Consider the following 12,798-nt stretch of genomic DNA (forward strand, 5'->3'; position numbering starts at 1 on the left):
CAACACCTTGTAGAGATATAATTGTCATATTTAGTAATTAAAGCTAATTGTTTTCAGGCACTAGCAAGTAATCAGGTCCTATTTAGCCTAGGCTAAATTTCAGGGGGGGGTTTCAGGAGGGAAACTTCACTAGCCTAGCTAGATTTGTCTCGAGTTAGATCCCAAAAAAATTGGGCTTACCCGAGTGTTCTTTTAAAAATATAGCTAGTGATTTTTATCACACTGAAGGTAAGTCTTTGTCGCCTACTGAGAATGTTTTGTTTTTTATCCGTAGTCTAAGTTTTCGTGTTTTTTGGTTTGGGGTTTATGAAGCTAACGCTAGAAAGCTTGCTAACTTGCTACTGTTAGCTAGGCTAAAGTAGTTGGCTGGCTAGCTAACTACGCTATCCAGACGGAAGACTGAAACCCCTGCATTCACGTCAATCTTAAACGTCATGTTGCTTTCTCGGCTGGATATGTATTTAAAAGGTTAAGGCACCCTAAACTGGACTTCTATGTAGCTAACCTAGCCTCGAAATGTGACGGCTGCGCACTCTGTTGCACACTTGTTTAGCGGCTTTTCGTGCCAGAATTGCGCGGAGTTGCATTTTCGCTTAGGACAACAGACTGCAATTGTATCTACTGCTTTACAAGTTATCCAATCAATATATACTTTATGGGGCATGTGTGTCAACAAAATACGCTGCTATAGCTAACATGTTAGTTTGCAACCAGCGTTACCTGTAATGCTGCTTTGTACCATTCCCGCTGAGTGATAACCTAAACATCCAACAGATATCTCGGTTGTGAATTTAATTCCTTTAGCTCAAGGCCAAAGTTTTCCCTATAATTAAATTATAGGTCTCAATCTTGTCAGCATATTGATAGTGGCACATTCAAACAATGAGTTGCGTTAGTCTGGTATGAAGCTTCAATACTATAGCCACAGATTAAACAATAAGACAGATATTACACTGCATTTTTAAATATGAAGCATCGCTTGGCGTTTCCTCTCACTACCAAATATGGTAGTGAGAGGAAGTCCACTGGCGTGCAGTGGGAGAAGATGCAACGAAATCGATGTTGGTCTATATTCTGCACATTTTCTCATCGATGAAACTGTTTTGAGATAAGTGTTTTCTATTCCCAAAACTAGAATCTGTTTTGAACAGAGTGGATTAAGATCAGTAGACTTTAGCCTTTGCCAAAGTTTTTAAAGTCGCTTTGTTTAGGAGTGCAAAGTTGAATTGAGTTATTGCACATGCGCATTTCAGAGTAGGCGTTCCCTAACGGAAATATTCAGATGTATGCTAGAACTGGCCAATAGGATCGCGCTAGCCCGTGTTTGCCATTGCCCACCACCTTGCTTGTTCTGCCCACTGTGACTCATCTGTTCCCATTAGAATTGAGTGTGGTCCAACTTGGTTCAGTTATTAAAATATTTGCTATAGCTTTTCTACACCAGGGGCCCCAGCTACCTACAATAACCAGGCTTCCCAGATAATGTGATGTAAAATATTTTCACAAGTGTATGAATCAATCAAAAACTGAATAAACTGGTGGGTCTTTGGATTGTTTTATGCAGTCAATGCTTACATTACACTCAGCGAAAAAAGTGCTCCGAAAGGGTTCTTCGGCTGTCCCCATAGGGGAACCCTTCTGGGTTCCAGGTTCTACCTGGATCCAAAAGAGTTTCTGCAAAGGGTTCTCCTATGAGGACAGTTGAAGTACCAGATTGCACCTTTCCTAAGAGTGTAGGAGAACTTAAAGCCTACCTGAATGGAAGTAGTTGTACCTTTTACTACACACGTATATGAGCAACAAGCTGCATTACAATGATGTTGAAAACAATATGAAAGAATGAGTTCATATTTAACACATTTAGGCTAGGTCTCTGGTTGCGGCCCTTGGCACCTGTGGATGTGACCTAGTTGAAGTGGTTGCAGTATTGAGCTTTCTGAGCACCACATTTGGCTGTGCTGTTATCCAGAGACTAGTAACATTAATTGATCAAGTGCCAGAGAGAAATGACAACCACCTGAACTGATCTGTGGGCTGGACTTGTGCATCACATATGCATTGTTTATTTCAATAGAACTGTAAACTGTTGATCCCTTTTTCCCAGTTGATCTTAATGTTTTTGATTTAGGGAGTCATGTCTGGTATAGCCTTAAGTCGTCTTGCACAAGAAAGAAAGGCCTGGAGAAAAGACCATCCTTTTGTGAGTATAAAGGGACTTGGGTGGAAGCCATTTAAATGTCAACAATGCCTTTGCGTAGAAGCTTAGCTGGTTCTTTAAGGGCATGTGTCATTTTGGAAGACCTGTTTGTGGAAATGTTTCCTGGATCTTCTATTCCACATAACATTTTACACTATGCCAAGCAGAGCTGTACTGCCCTGGCCTGATTGAATAAACTTTATTGATCCCAAATGGGAAATTGGATTTGTCACCAGCATAACTGACAGGAGACAATACAGGCATAGGCCTACATCTGAACACGTACTGCATGGCTTTGGAACAAATAAAATAGCCTACATTACAGGTGACTGAGCCGTTAACAGGGCAGCGCTGCCAACTAACCACATTGAGTTACGCATCCATAGAGGGTCGGGGGCTAAGGGTTGATTCTGGGCAGGGCTGTAGTTGGCAAGTTCATGGAGTTGGACATTTAATGTGTTGGACAACATCTCTTCTCTCTCCCTAGGGGTTTGTTGCTGTGCCAACAAAAAACCCAGATGGAACAATGAACTTGATGAATTGGGAGTGTGCCATCCCGGGAAAGAAGGGGGTAAGAGTCTCTCTGGAGTGAGCGCTGAACTTTATATGTATTGTAGTCACCACTATGTTCAGACTGGAGGAAGTGATCACTCCTGTGCAGCATAATAAATTGTCACTGTCTTTCACCTGGACAGCAGATTTTGTTTTAATACAACTAAGCAGAGTATTAATGTTGTAGGAGATATTAAATACACTGAGGTGCTGGTACTAACCTCTGTATAGCTGCTGGATGGCCAGTGAACCAATTTTAATTGATTACAACAGTTGTGCAACATTCTCATTGCTTCACAATGAGTAACTCCAGTTACTGAAGGAGTGTTGACCAAATTTCTGTATTTCTCTCCACAGACCCCATGGGAGGGGGGCTTGTTCAAACTCCGAATGCTCTTCAAGGATGACTATCCTTCTTCACCTCCCAAGTGTATGTTTTCTCTTTTTAAATATCCAATGCAGCTGTTATCTGTATCATTTCTGGGTAACAGTTAAGTACCTTAATGTGGGTGAATGATGTCTTGCCATAGAGATCCAGCATTTACAATATTACACTGATTAGCCAGATGGTGGCCCTATAACAAGAAAATGCAAACTTTCAGAGGTCATGCCCCTCACCCCGTATTACATAAAGTCATGAAATTCGCTACAAGGGTCCCTCATAAGGAACTAATTTGCCTCGGGGACCCATAAGGTCCGCCATTAAGAAATTTGTGAAACACCTAAGGTGCTGCTCTTATGGCACCGAATGACTGATCTCCATGGAACATGGATATGGCCAAAGGTCTCAATGCAATATTTTCCAGACTAGTACCTAAAACATGGCCACTATTGATGGCGCAGCACAATTGACCCAGCGTTGGCCGTCATTGTAAATAATCTTTTTTTCTTAAATGACTTTTCTAGTTAAAAAAAAATAAATGTTTACCGATGTTCATGTCGATGTGATCTGGCACATGAATGCATATCAGTCAAGCATGTTCATTGTAACTAAATTTGGTACGAATATTGCAAACACTGTCAATACTCAACATATGCAAGAACATTCATATTGACCACATGGTGGCTCTATAATGGGCACGTGTTTATTGCTGTCTGACTCAATTATGAAATTTGGCACACATGCTCAGAGATGAGTCTAGCTAACCGACACTCTGACACCACGGGACCCATTTGACACCATGGGTGAGTGATGCGTCTTGACAAATGGATCTGTCATTTACAGAATTAGTGATTGCCCCTAGGGGGCGTTGCATTATTAGTGGGGGACGACATGTTTACTCTTGCCTTGTTTTCAATTAAAATGGCCAACAAACAAAAATAGCTTCTTAGCGAAGAGCAATTTCTCAAGAAAGAATTTTGCTAGGACTGGTGTGAGTGGGTAGGTGGAAAACAGAAAACCAGCTGTTTGAACTCCCCTTATTGGTCTATTAACACATTTACCAGGCAGGCTGAAACTACATCCCACCAAAACAGGCTGAAATTTCAGTCTCTTTTCAAACCGCTCTTATACTAAAAGGGCATTATCATAATGTTCAGTATTATTCCAACCTCGGTGCGGATAGAGGGAGAGATCTATCGAAAATCACTGTTTAATGAACTGCAAATAAGTGCCATCTGGAATTTTCTCCAGATTGTGCTAATAATTATATTTTCTCTGCTCTTGGCAGGCAAATTTGAGCCCCCTTTGTTCCATCCAAATGTATATCCCTCTGGTACCGTCTGTCTATCGATTTTAGAGGAGGACAAAGACTGGAGACCAGCCATCACTATCAAACAAGTAAGAGCTTTCATCCAAGACCTCTTCTCTGGTTTTAGCTTTTTCTTTGCCTATAACCCCAGGAATAGTTATACTCCCCTCAGTATGTATTTAGACAGTGAAGCTGATATTAAACATTTGTCTGTGTACTCCAGCATTTTGGATTTGAGAGAAAATGTTTCATGAGGCGACGGTACAGAATGTCACATTGAGTATTTTCATACAGATCTGTTTTAATCATTTAGAAATGAAAGCACTTTATGTATCTAGTCCCCCCCTTTTCCAAAAATTCAGAGAAAGATACAAAAATAATAGAAGTGTTAATAAATGCACAATGAGTAACGCAAACTTGGCTATACACATGGGTACCAGTAGAGTCGATGTGCAGGGGTACAAGGTAATTGCTGAGAGTGCATTCACCTTGACTTTGACAATTTTGTTACGTTACAGCCTTATTTTAAAAAAATCATCAATCTAAACACAATACCACATAATGACACAGCACAACAGGTTTTTAGAAATGTTTGCAAATTTATACAAAAAAAACATACCTTATTTACTTACGTATTCAGACCCTTTGCTATGAGACTTGAAGTTGAGCTCCAGTGCATCCTGTTTCCTTGAGCTGATAACACAACTTGGAGTCCACCTGTAATAAATTCAATTGATTGGACATGATTTGGAAAAGCACACAACTGTCTATATAAGGTCCCATGGTTGACAGTGCATGTCGGAGCAAAAACCAATCCATGAGGTCGAAGGAATTGTCCGTAGAGCGCCGAGAACAAATTCTGTCGAGGCACAGATCTAGGGAAGGGTACCAAAAAATGTGTTCAGCATATAAGGTTCCCAAGAACAGTGGCCTCCATCACTCTTAAATGGAAGAGGTGTTTGGAACCACTGACATTTCCTAGAGTTGGCCAAACTGCGCAATCGGGGGAGAAGGGTCTTTGTCAGGGAAGTGCCCAAAAACCTGATGGTCACTCTGACAGAGCTCCAGAGTCCCTCTGTGGGAGAACCTTCCAGAAGGACAGCCATCTCCAACTCTGCAGCACTCCACCAATCAGGCATTTATGGTATAGGGGCCAGATGGAAGTGACTCCTCACATGACAGCCTGCTTGGAGTTTATCAAAAGGCACTTTAAGACTCTTAGACCATGAGAAACAAGATTCTCTGGTCTGATGAAACCTACCACCATCCCTACAGAGAAGCATTGTGGTGGCAGCATCTTGCTGTGGGGATGTCAGTCAGTATCTGGTGTGGCCACCAGCTGCATTAACTACTGCAGTGCATCTCCTCATGGACTGCACCAGCTTTACCGTTTCTTGCTGTGAGATTTTACCCCACTCTTCCACCAAGGCACCTGCAAGTTCCCAGACATTTCTTGGGGGAATGGCCCTAGCCTCCGATCCAACAGGTCCCAGACATACTCAATGGGATTGAAATCCGGGCTCTTCGCTGGCCATGGCAGAACAGACATTCCTGTCGAGCAGGAATTCACGCACAGAACGAGCAGTATGGCTGGTGGCATTGTCATGCTGGAGGGTCATGTCAGGATGGGCCTGCAGGAAAGGTACCTCATGAGGGAGGAGGATGTCTTCCCTGTAACGCAGTCCGATGATGCTGTGACATACCGCCCCAGACATGACGGACCCTCCACCTCCAAATCGATCCCGCTCCAGAGTACAGGCCTCGGTGTAACGCTCATTCCTTCGACGATAAACGCGAATCTGACCGTCACCCCTTGTGAGAGACAACCGCGACTCGTCAGTAAAGAGCACTTTGCCAGTCCTGTCTGGTCCAGCGACGGTGGGTTTGTGCCCATTGGCGACGTTGTTGCCTGTGATGTCTGGTGAGGACCTGCCTTACAACAGGCCTACAAGCCCTCAGTCCAGCCTCTCTCAGCCTATTGCGGACAGTCTGAGCACTGATGGCGGGATTGTGCGTTCCTGGTGTAACACGGGCAGTTGTTGCCATCCTGTACCTGTCCCGCAGGTGTGATGTTCGGATGTACCGATCCTGTGCAGGTGTTACACGTGGTCTGCCACAGCAAGATCGATGGGCTAATCCGTCCTGTCACGCTGGCTTAGGTGTCTCACAGTGCGGGCATTGCAATTTATTGGCCTGGCCACATCCGCAGTCCTCATGCCTCCTTGCAGCATGCCTAAGGCACGTTCACGCAGATGAGCAGGGCATCTTTTTTTTGGTGTTTTTCAAAGTCCGTAGAAAGTCGTCTTTAGTGTCCTAAGTTTTCCAAACTGTGACCTTAAATGTCTACCGTCTGTATGCTGGTAGTGTCTTAACGACTGTTACACAGGTGCATGTATATTAATTGTTTATGGTTCATTGAACAAGCATGGGAAACAGTGTTTAAACCCTTTACAATGAAGATCTGTGAAGTTATTTGGATATTTACAAATTCTTTGAAAGACAGTCCTGAAAGGGATGTTTCTTTTTTGCGGAGTTTGTGTTAGCCTTCTCCCATCTGGACAAGACAATGTGGAGCGCAATGGCTTGCCTCATCTATTGATCTTTTGGGCTGGTATGTGAGTTGGTTTGGGTCTGGGATGATGGTGTGAGCCATAACCAGCCCTTCAAAGCGTTTCATGGCTACAGATGAGTGCTACGGGGTGGTTGTCATTTAGACTGGTTACATTTTTGTTCTTGGTCACAGGGATATGGTGGTCTGCTTGGAACATGTAGGTATTACAGGCTGGGTCAGGGAGGATGAAAATGACAGGTTAAACACTTGCCAGCTGGTCAGCGCATGCTCTGAGTATGGGTCCTGGTAATCCGTCTGGCCTTGTAAATGTTAACCTGTTTTAAGGTCTTCCTCAACAGCTACGTAGAGCGTGATCAGCTGGTGCTCTCATCCATGTTCCAGTGTTGCTTGCCTCAAAGCAAGCATGGAATGCAATTCTCATCTGGTAGGCTTGCGTTGCTGGGCAGCTTGCGGCTGGGTTTTCCTTTATCTGAAAGTTTTCAAGCCCTGCCTCAACCGACGAGCGTCAGAGCCAGTGTAATAGGATTCGGTCTTAGTTCTGTATTGATGCTTCGACTGTTTGATGGTTCGTTATGTTTGAGGTGTTTGTAAGCTTCTCACCTTTTCACGAAAGGGTCATATTAGTGTAGCTCAAACTGTTAGTCTGCTACAGACAAGTTGGGAGATTGGCTGTACCGACTTCAGAGGAGTCCCAAGACTCTTGTGGGGGTAGTAGAGCAAAACAGAGAACGCTTGTTTGTGAGAGGGGGTCATAGTTTTTAGGCCAAACCGTTTGGACGCAACAGCTGATTTTGTGAAGACAGAGTTTTGGTATATCTCATTGTCTGACAAACACCGCTCTAGCTCTGTCACCGCAAATGTAGAAGTGCGACATCGGCGGATGCGGTGGATTGAGACAATGCAAAATAAACCATCACTAGCTTCAACTACAGATTGTATGGTGTTTTTTTATTTATTATAATGCTAATGAGTTTTCCGTGAGTGTACGGACATCGACTCTAGGGAGTTAAAGGGTAGGAAGCATGACTTTTCTCATCCAAGTGTGGTCAAAGAGTAACTTAGTTGTAGTCTAGATCTGGTTACCTATAACTGCAAACATAGTTTTAGCGTTTATACATTTAATTTCTGGATGTCTTCGGAACTACCCAAGATGCACTTTCTGAACGTCATATGGAGAACAGCTGCTACCTAGCCATTTCCATCTGGCTAAAGTTATCTACTACCCAATAGCTATAGGAGGACAGGCTCATTGTAATGACTGGAATGGAAAAATGTAACGTTATTTCCATATGCTTGATACCATTCCATTAATTCCAGTCCAGCCATGACAATGAGCCTGTCCTCCTATAGCTCTGGTTGATAGCACTGCGCGTGTCAGCCAGTAGCTAACGTAGTGTTAGCAGGCTAGTAGTGCTTGCAAGCTAATTTGTAGCAATACATTCATAGTGTTTGCAAGTTGGCAGAAAATGTAATTGAAACCGGTAGTCATGAATGCAGTCGATTGTGGGTTACTAATGCATTCTTTAGAATTCCGATCAGTTTTATGTAATAACTCAATCGAGAAGTGAGGGGATGTTTATGCATTTTCTAATACAAATCCATAGGTTACATGTGGTTACATTTATGCTACCTACCCATTTAACCTGATCTGGGTTTCAACTCTATGAAAATGCCCTTAATGTTACAAATTTAACCAGAACATTGCACATCCACTAATGATGACAAACTTCTGGTAGCGGGCAATATAGGAAATTAACACAGGTCTCAAGCTGACCTGCTAGTGAGTAGCCAGCTAATCTTTATATTTAAAGTCTAGCTAACTTTTAACTATTTGGTTGCTAACAAGGTAGAACAGTTTAATTTTTATGAATACACCTGTCTGTCTCCAACTGTTTGAACAGCCTATTTAGATGTTGAAATCAAGTGGCCTACCTGAATAAGATGCTTATTTCTGAGAATGAGAACGGGATGCCAATTCCTTATGTAGATGTCTTTTTAATGCTCATTGCACATTTATAAAAGACCAGACAGCTAGCACACGTCTGGCTAAAATGCTGCTAGCGGTATGTGATCCTGCACGTGACAAACTGATTATTTAATTTGCCACAATCATTTTCATTGATACTTCTGCTCTGTTCTACATTTTGGGAGTCGACGCATAAGGGTATTGTTACAAAGGATAAGTTCTCTATTACAGTAAAATGGTTTCAATATTTTGTGACGGTTTGACTTTAATGTATTTTTTTGGGGACAAAATGCAAATAGCGAGTTCAAATTGCTTGTCAGAGATGAGGACCTTTTTGTCTTTGTTGTGATTGGCGGGGAGGGGTTTGGTGTCTGCAAGTGGGAAGTCGCACATAAGGAGCGAAGGAGACCACGCCCTAAAGACAAAAGCTCATAAAAATGTATTCTTGCGATACAGACATTTTGAACATTGTGCGTAAACATACATTTTATGTTGCCCAGCCCTAATGTACATCCGGTCACTGTGGGGACGATGTCATCGATGCACTTATTAATGAAGCCCGTGACCGATGTGGTAAACTATTCTGTGCCATCGGATGAATCCCAGCACTTTATCAGTCTGTGCTAGCGAAACAGTCTTGTAGCCTAGCATCCGCTTTATCGGACCACTTCTATATTGGGCGTGTCACTGGTACTTCCTGAGTATTTGCTTGTAAGCAGGAATCAGGAGGATGAAGTTGTGGTCAGATTTGACAAATGGAGGTCGAGGGAGAGCTTTGTATGCTTATCTGTGTGGAGAGTAAAGGTGATAGAGCTTTCGCTTCTATTTGCTCAGGTGACATGCTGGTAGAAATTGTCATGGATTTCAGTTTCCCTGCATTAAAATCCCCAGACACTAGGAGCGCTGCTTCTGGATGAGTGTTCTTGTTTGCTTATGACCCTATACAGCTTGTTGAGTGGCGGTAAATAGACAGCGAAGAAAAATATAGATGACCACCCCCTTGGTAAATAGTATGTAGTGTATCAAAGTAGTCAAAGGTTTAGTATTTGGGCCTATATTCCTTGCACACAATGACTACATCAAGCTTGTGACTCTGCTAACTCGTTTGATGCATTTGCGTTTTGTTTTGGGTTTTGTTTTGACAAATAGGAACTGAATGGTGATTTGATGACCCGAGTAATTTTTTCTTGGAAAGTAGATGTTTTTGAACACTTGTAAATTAATCCTGAGAATGCCATGATTTAAGAAGTCATGAATAATGATTCCAGTCAGAGGCTACAACAAAACATGTTACCATCTCCAAGAACAGGAGATTATAATTTTTCAGAGGTATGATCTTTGCGCCTCTAACCTCACCGTAATTCACTAATACATTTTGAAACAGTTAAACGGATATGTAGGATAATATCCTTGAATAAAGGTGATTTTCTGTACGGTCACCTTAGGGTGGCAGGGTGTAGTGGTTAGAGCGTTGGACTAGTAACCGAAAGGTTGCAAGTTCAAATCCCCGAGCTGACATGGTACAAATCTGTCATTCTGCCCCTGAACAGGCAGTTAACCCACTAGGCCGTCATTGAAAATAATAATTTGTTCTTAAGTGACTTGCCTAGTTAAATAAAGGTAAAATATATTTTGGCCCCCGAGTGGCGGCGCGGTCTAAGGCACTGCATTTCAGTGCTAGAGGTGTCACTACAGACACCCTGGTTCGAATCCAGGCTTAACAACCGGCTGTGATTGGGAGTCCATAGGGCAGTGCACAATTGTCCCAGCATCGTCCGGGTTTGGCCTGTGTAGGCAGTCATTGTAAATAAGAATTTGTTCTTAACGGACTTGCCTAGTTGAATAAAATGTTTTAACTGACCTCAAATCCAAAATGCTGGGCTATAGACTAACAATTTTATCTTTATTGTCGAAATGCATATGGAGTGATCTTTGCATCGTTGTGGATGAGAACTGTACTCGTGTATACAGGTGACTCTTGGCTGCACTGTAAATGGCTTTGCTGTAGAGGGCAGCATGTCTTCATGGTGGTTACTTATTAGGTGAAATTGATTTGAAGCCGTGGAAAGTTGCAAACACAAATTGCCATTATACAGTACTTTGTTTTCATCCACAGATATTGTTAGGAATCCAAGAGCTCCTAAATGAACCAAATATCCAGGATCCTGCACAAGCTGAGGCGTATACAATTTACTGGTGGGTCTGAGCCAGTAGATATTTTAATTAAGTGAAAGGTTTGTCAAATGTCAGTCGGAATAGGATATACACAGCTGCTCGCACAATCTTCTCATTAGCTTGTGCCCCTCCTGGTCAATGGTTTGTCTAGCTGTTTGCGAACATTGTTGCAAGGCTGTTAGTTGATACTTGATATTTCCAGGAAATATCCCATTCCTCATAACATGCCTCCATCTTTCATTTCAGCCAAAACAGAGTGGAATATGAAAAAAGGGTTCGAGCACAAGCCAAAAAGTTTTCTCCATAAAGCTTCAAGACTACACAAGAGAAGAAATTGGTTTGCTGAGGATTTTGTCTCTGCCCCCTTTTTGTCTGCCTCCAACTATTTCCTGCTGGACTGTTTTAAAACTGAATGTGTGCCATTTCTGTCCATCACCCACATACTGATGCACCCCTTTGCTTTTTTTTGATTTGGAAGTCCCGGATTTGAAGGTTGACTATGCTGTCACCACAAAGGATTTTCCGTACTCCAACTGTGGTATTTCTTTTTTCAAGAGCTCACGCTTGTCAGAAAAGACTGTACGAAATGGGAGTCACCTCTGATGATTTTTATTCTATTCAATGTTAGAATTATTTTCTATATGTTCTGATAAAGATATAGAGAAACAGGCCTCAATGAATCTATTTAAAGGTAGTTTAGTGTCTCTGCATCAGACTCTTAAGTTGTTTTGGTCCAAATATTTAGATTTAATTAAATATGTTTGTATAAAGCTAGTGTTAATACATGTAGATGGACTCAGTTCCGTCTTTCATTGTGTTGCCAGTTGAATGTGTGTTACTCTTGAAGGTGGACTTTGGGTAACAATAACAGCTTTAGACTGTGTACATGATTGAATGATTGATTTGATCAAGGGCATTTTAATGCTTAAAAACAAATTGTTGAATAAGATATTTGGCTACAGAAGTGCCATTTATTGATCGCTTCTGTCCAAAAACCAAATCCTGTGACATAACAACACATACTGGATGAGTTACTGGCTAGCTTAACTAACGAACTACCTACATCGGTAGCTGCATGCATGACCAGAATGAACTACTAAAAGCACACCATTTCTGTTTGAATATGGAGAACGCTTAGGAGTTGGACTGTTTGTCGTGCCCAAAGTCTACCTTTTAAAGCTGTTAGTGCACAGTACGGATACTGGATTGTAAGGTTTTGAGTGACCGTCAGGACTGTTCAAACGAGACTGTCTCATAGGTACAATCTGGTAACCCTACATAAGGGACCCTTTCAACGGAGGATGTAACGGGTTTATAGATCCTGGTGGCCCGTCATTTATTTAGTTTTCTGAGATTGTTTTGCACGTAAGACTAAAACCAACAAATCAGCTCCAAGTGATTTTTATTTGAGGTCTGTTCCAAAGTATTCCCCCGCAAAATAGAGATGAGATTGTTAGCAAGTTTTGAAATAGTTTTGTCAAATATCTGTTTGGCATTCTTGCGGTCAATTTGCAGTCTGCAAATATTTTATGTTCCGGCCCCCTGACCATCCATTCAAGGAAAACTCGTCCTGCCTGGAATCCAGTTGCACTATCCCTTTAGAGCAGGGATCGTTGAGATTTTGACAACTAAGACATGTTATCCA

General features: G+C 42.2%; 1 protein-coding gene across 2 annotated transcripts; it reads left to right on the forward strand.

Moving 5' to 3' along the window:
• Positions 1-109: 109 nt before the first annotated feature.
• Positions 110-12,543, forward strand: LOC120036675 (SUMO-conjugating enzyme UBC9-B). 2 transcript variants are annotated; one of them, XM_038983066.1, is made up of 7 exons: positions 110-228; positions 2,129-2,200; positions 2,685-2,768; positions 3,107-3,179; positions 4,420-4,529; positions 11,095-11,174; positions 11,400-12,543. In XM_038983066.1, exons 2-7 carry the CDS (start codon positions 2,135-2,137, stop codon positions 11,458-11,460), a joined length of 474 nt encoding a protein of 157 aa, XP_038838994.1. In that variant the 5' UTR covers positions 110-228; positions 2,129-2,134; the 3' UTR covers positions 11,461-12,543. The 2 variants fall into 2 exon arrangements, with proteins under 2 accessions (XP_038838994.1, XP_038839000.1); XM_038983072.1 differs by lacking the exon at positions 11,095-11,174.
• The last annotated feature ends 255 nt before the right edge of the window (positions 12,544-12,798 follow it).

This window comes from Salvelinus namaycush, chromosome 3 (genome assembly GCF_016432855.1).
Source record: "Salvelinus namaycush isolate Seneca chromosome 3, SaNama_1.0, whole genome shotgun sequence".
In the NCBI taxonomy this organism is placed as follows: Eukaryota; Metazoa; Chordata; class Actinopteri; order Salmoniformes; family Salmonidae; genus Salvelinus; species Salvelinus namaycush.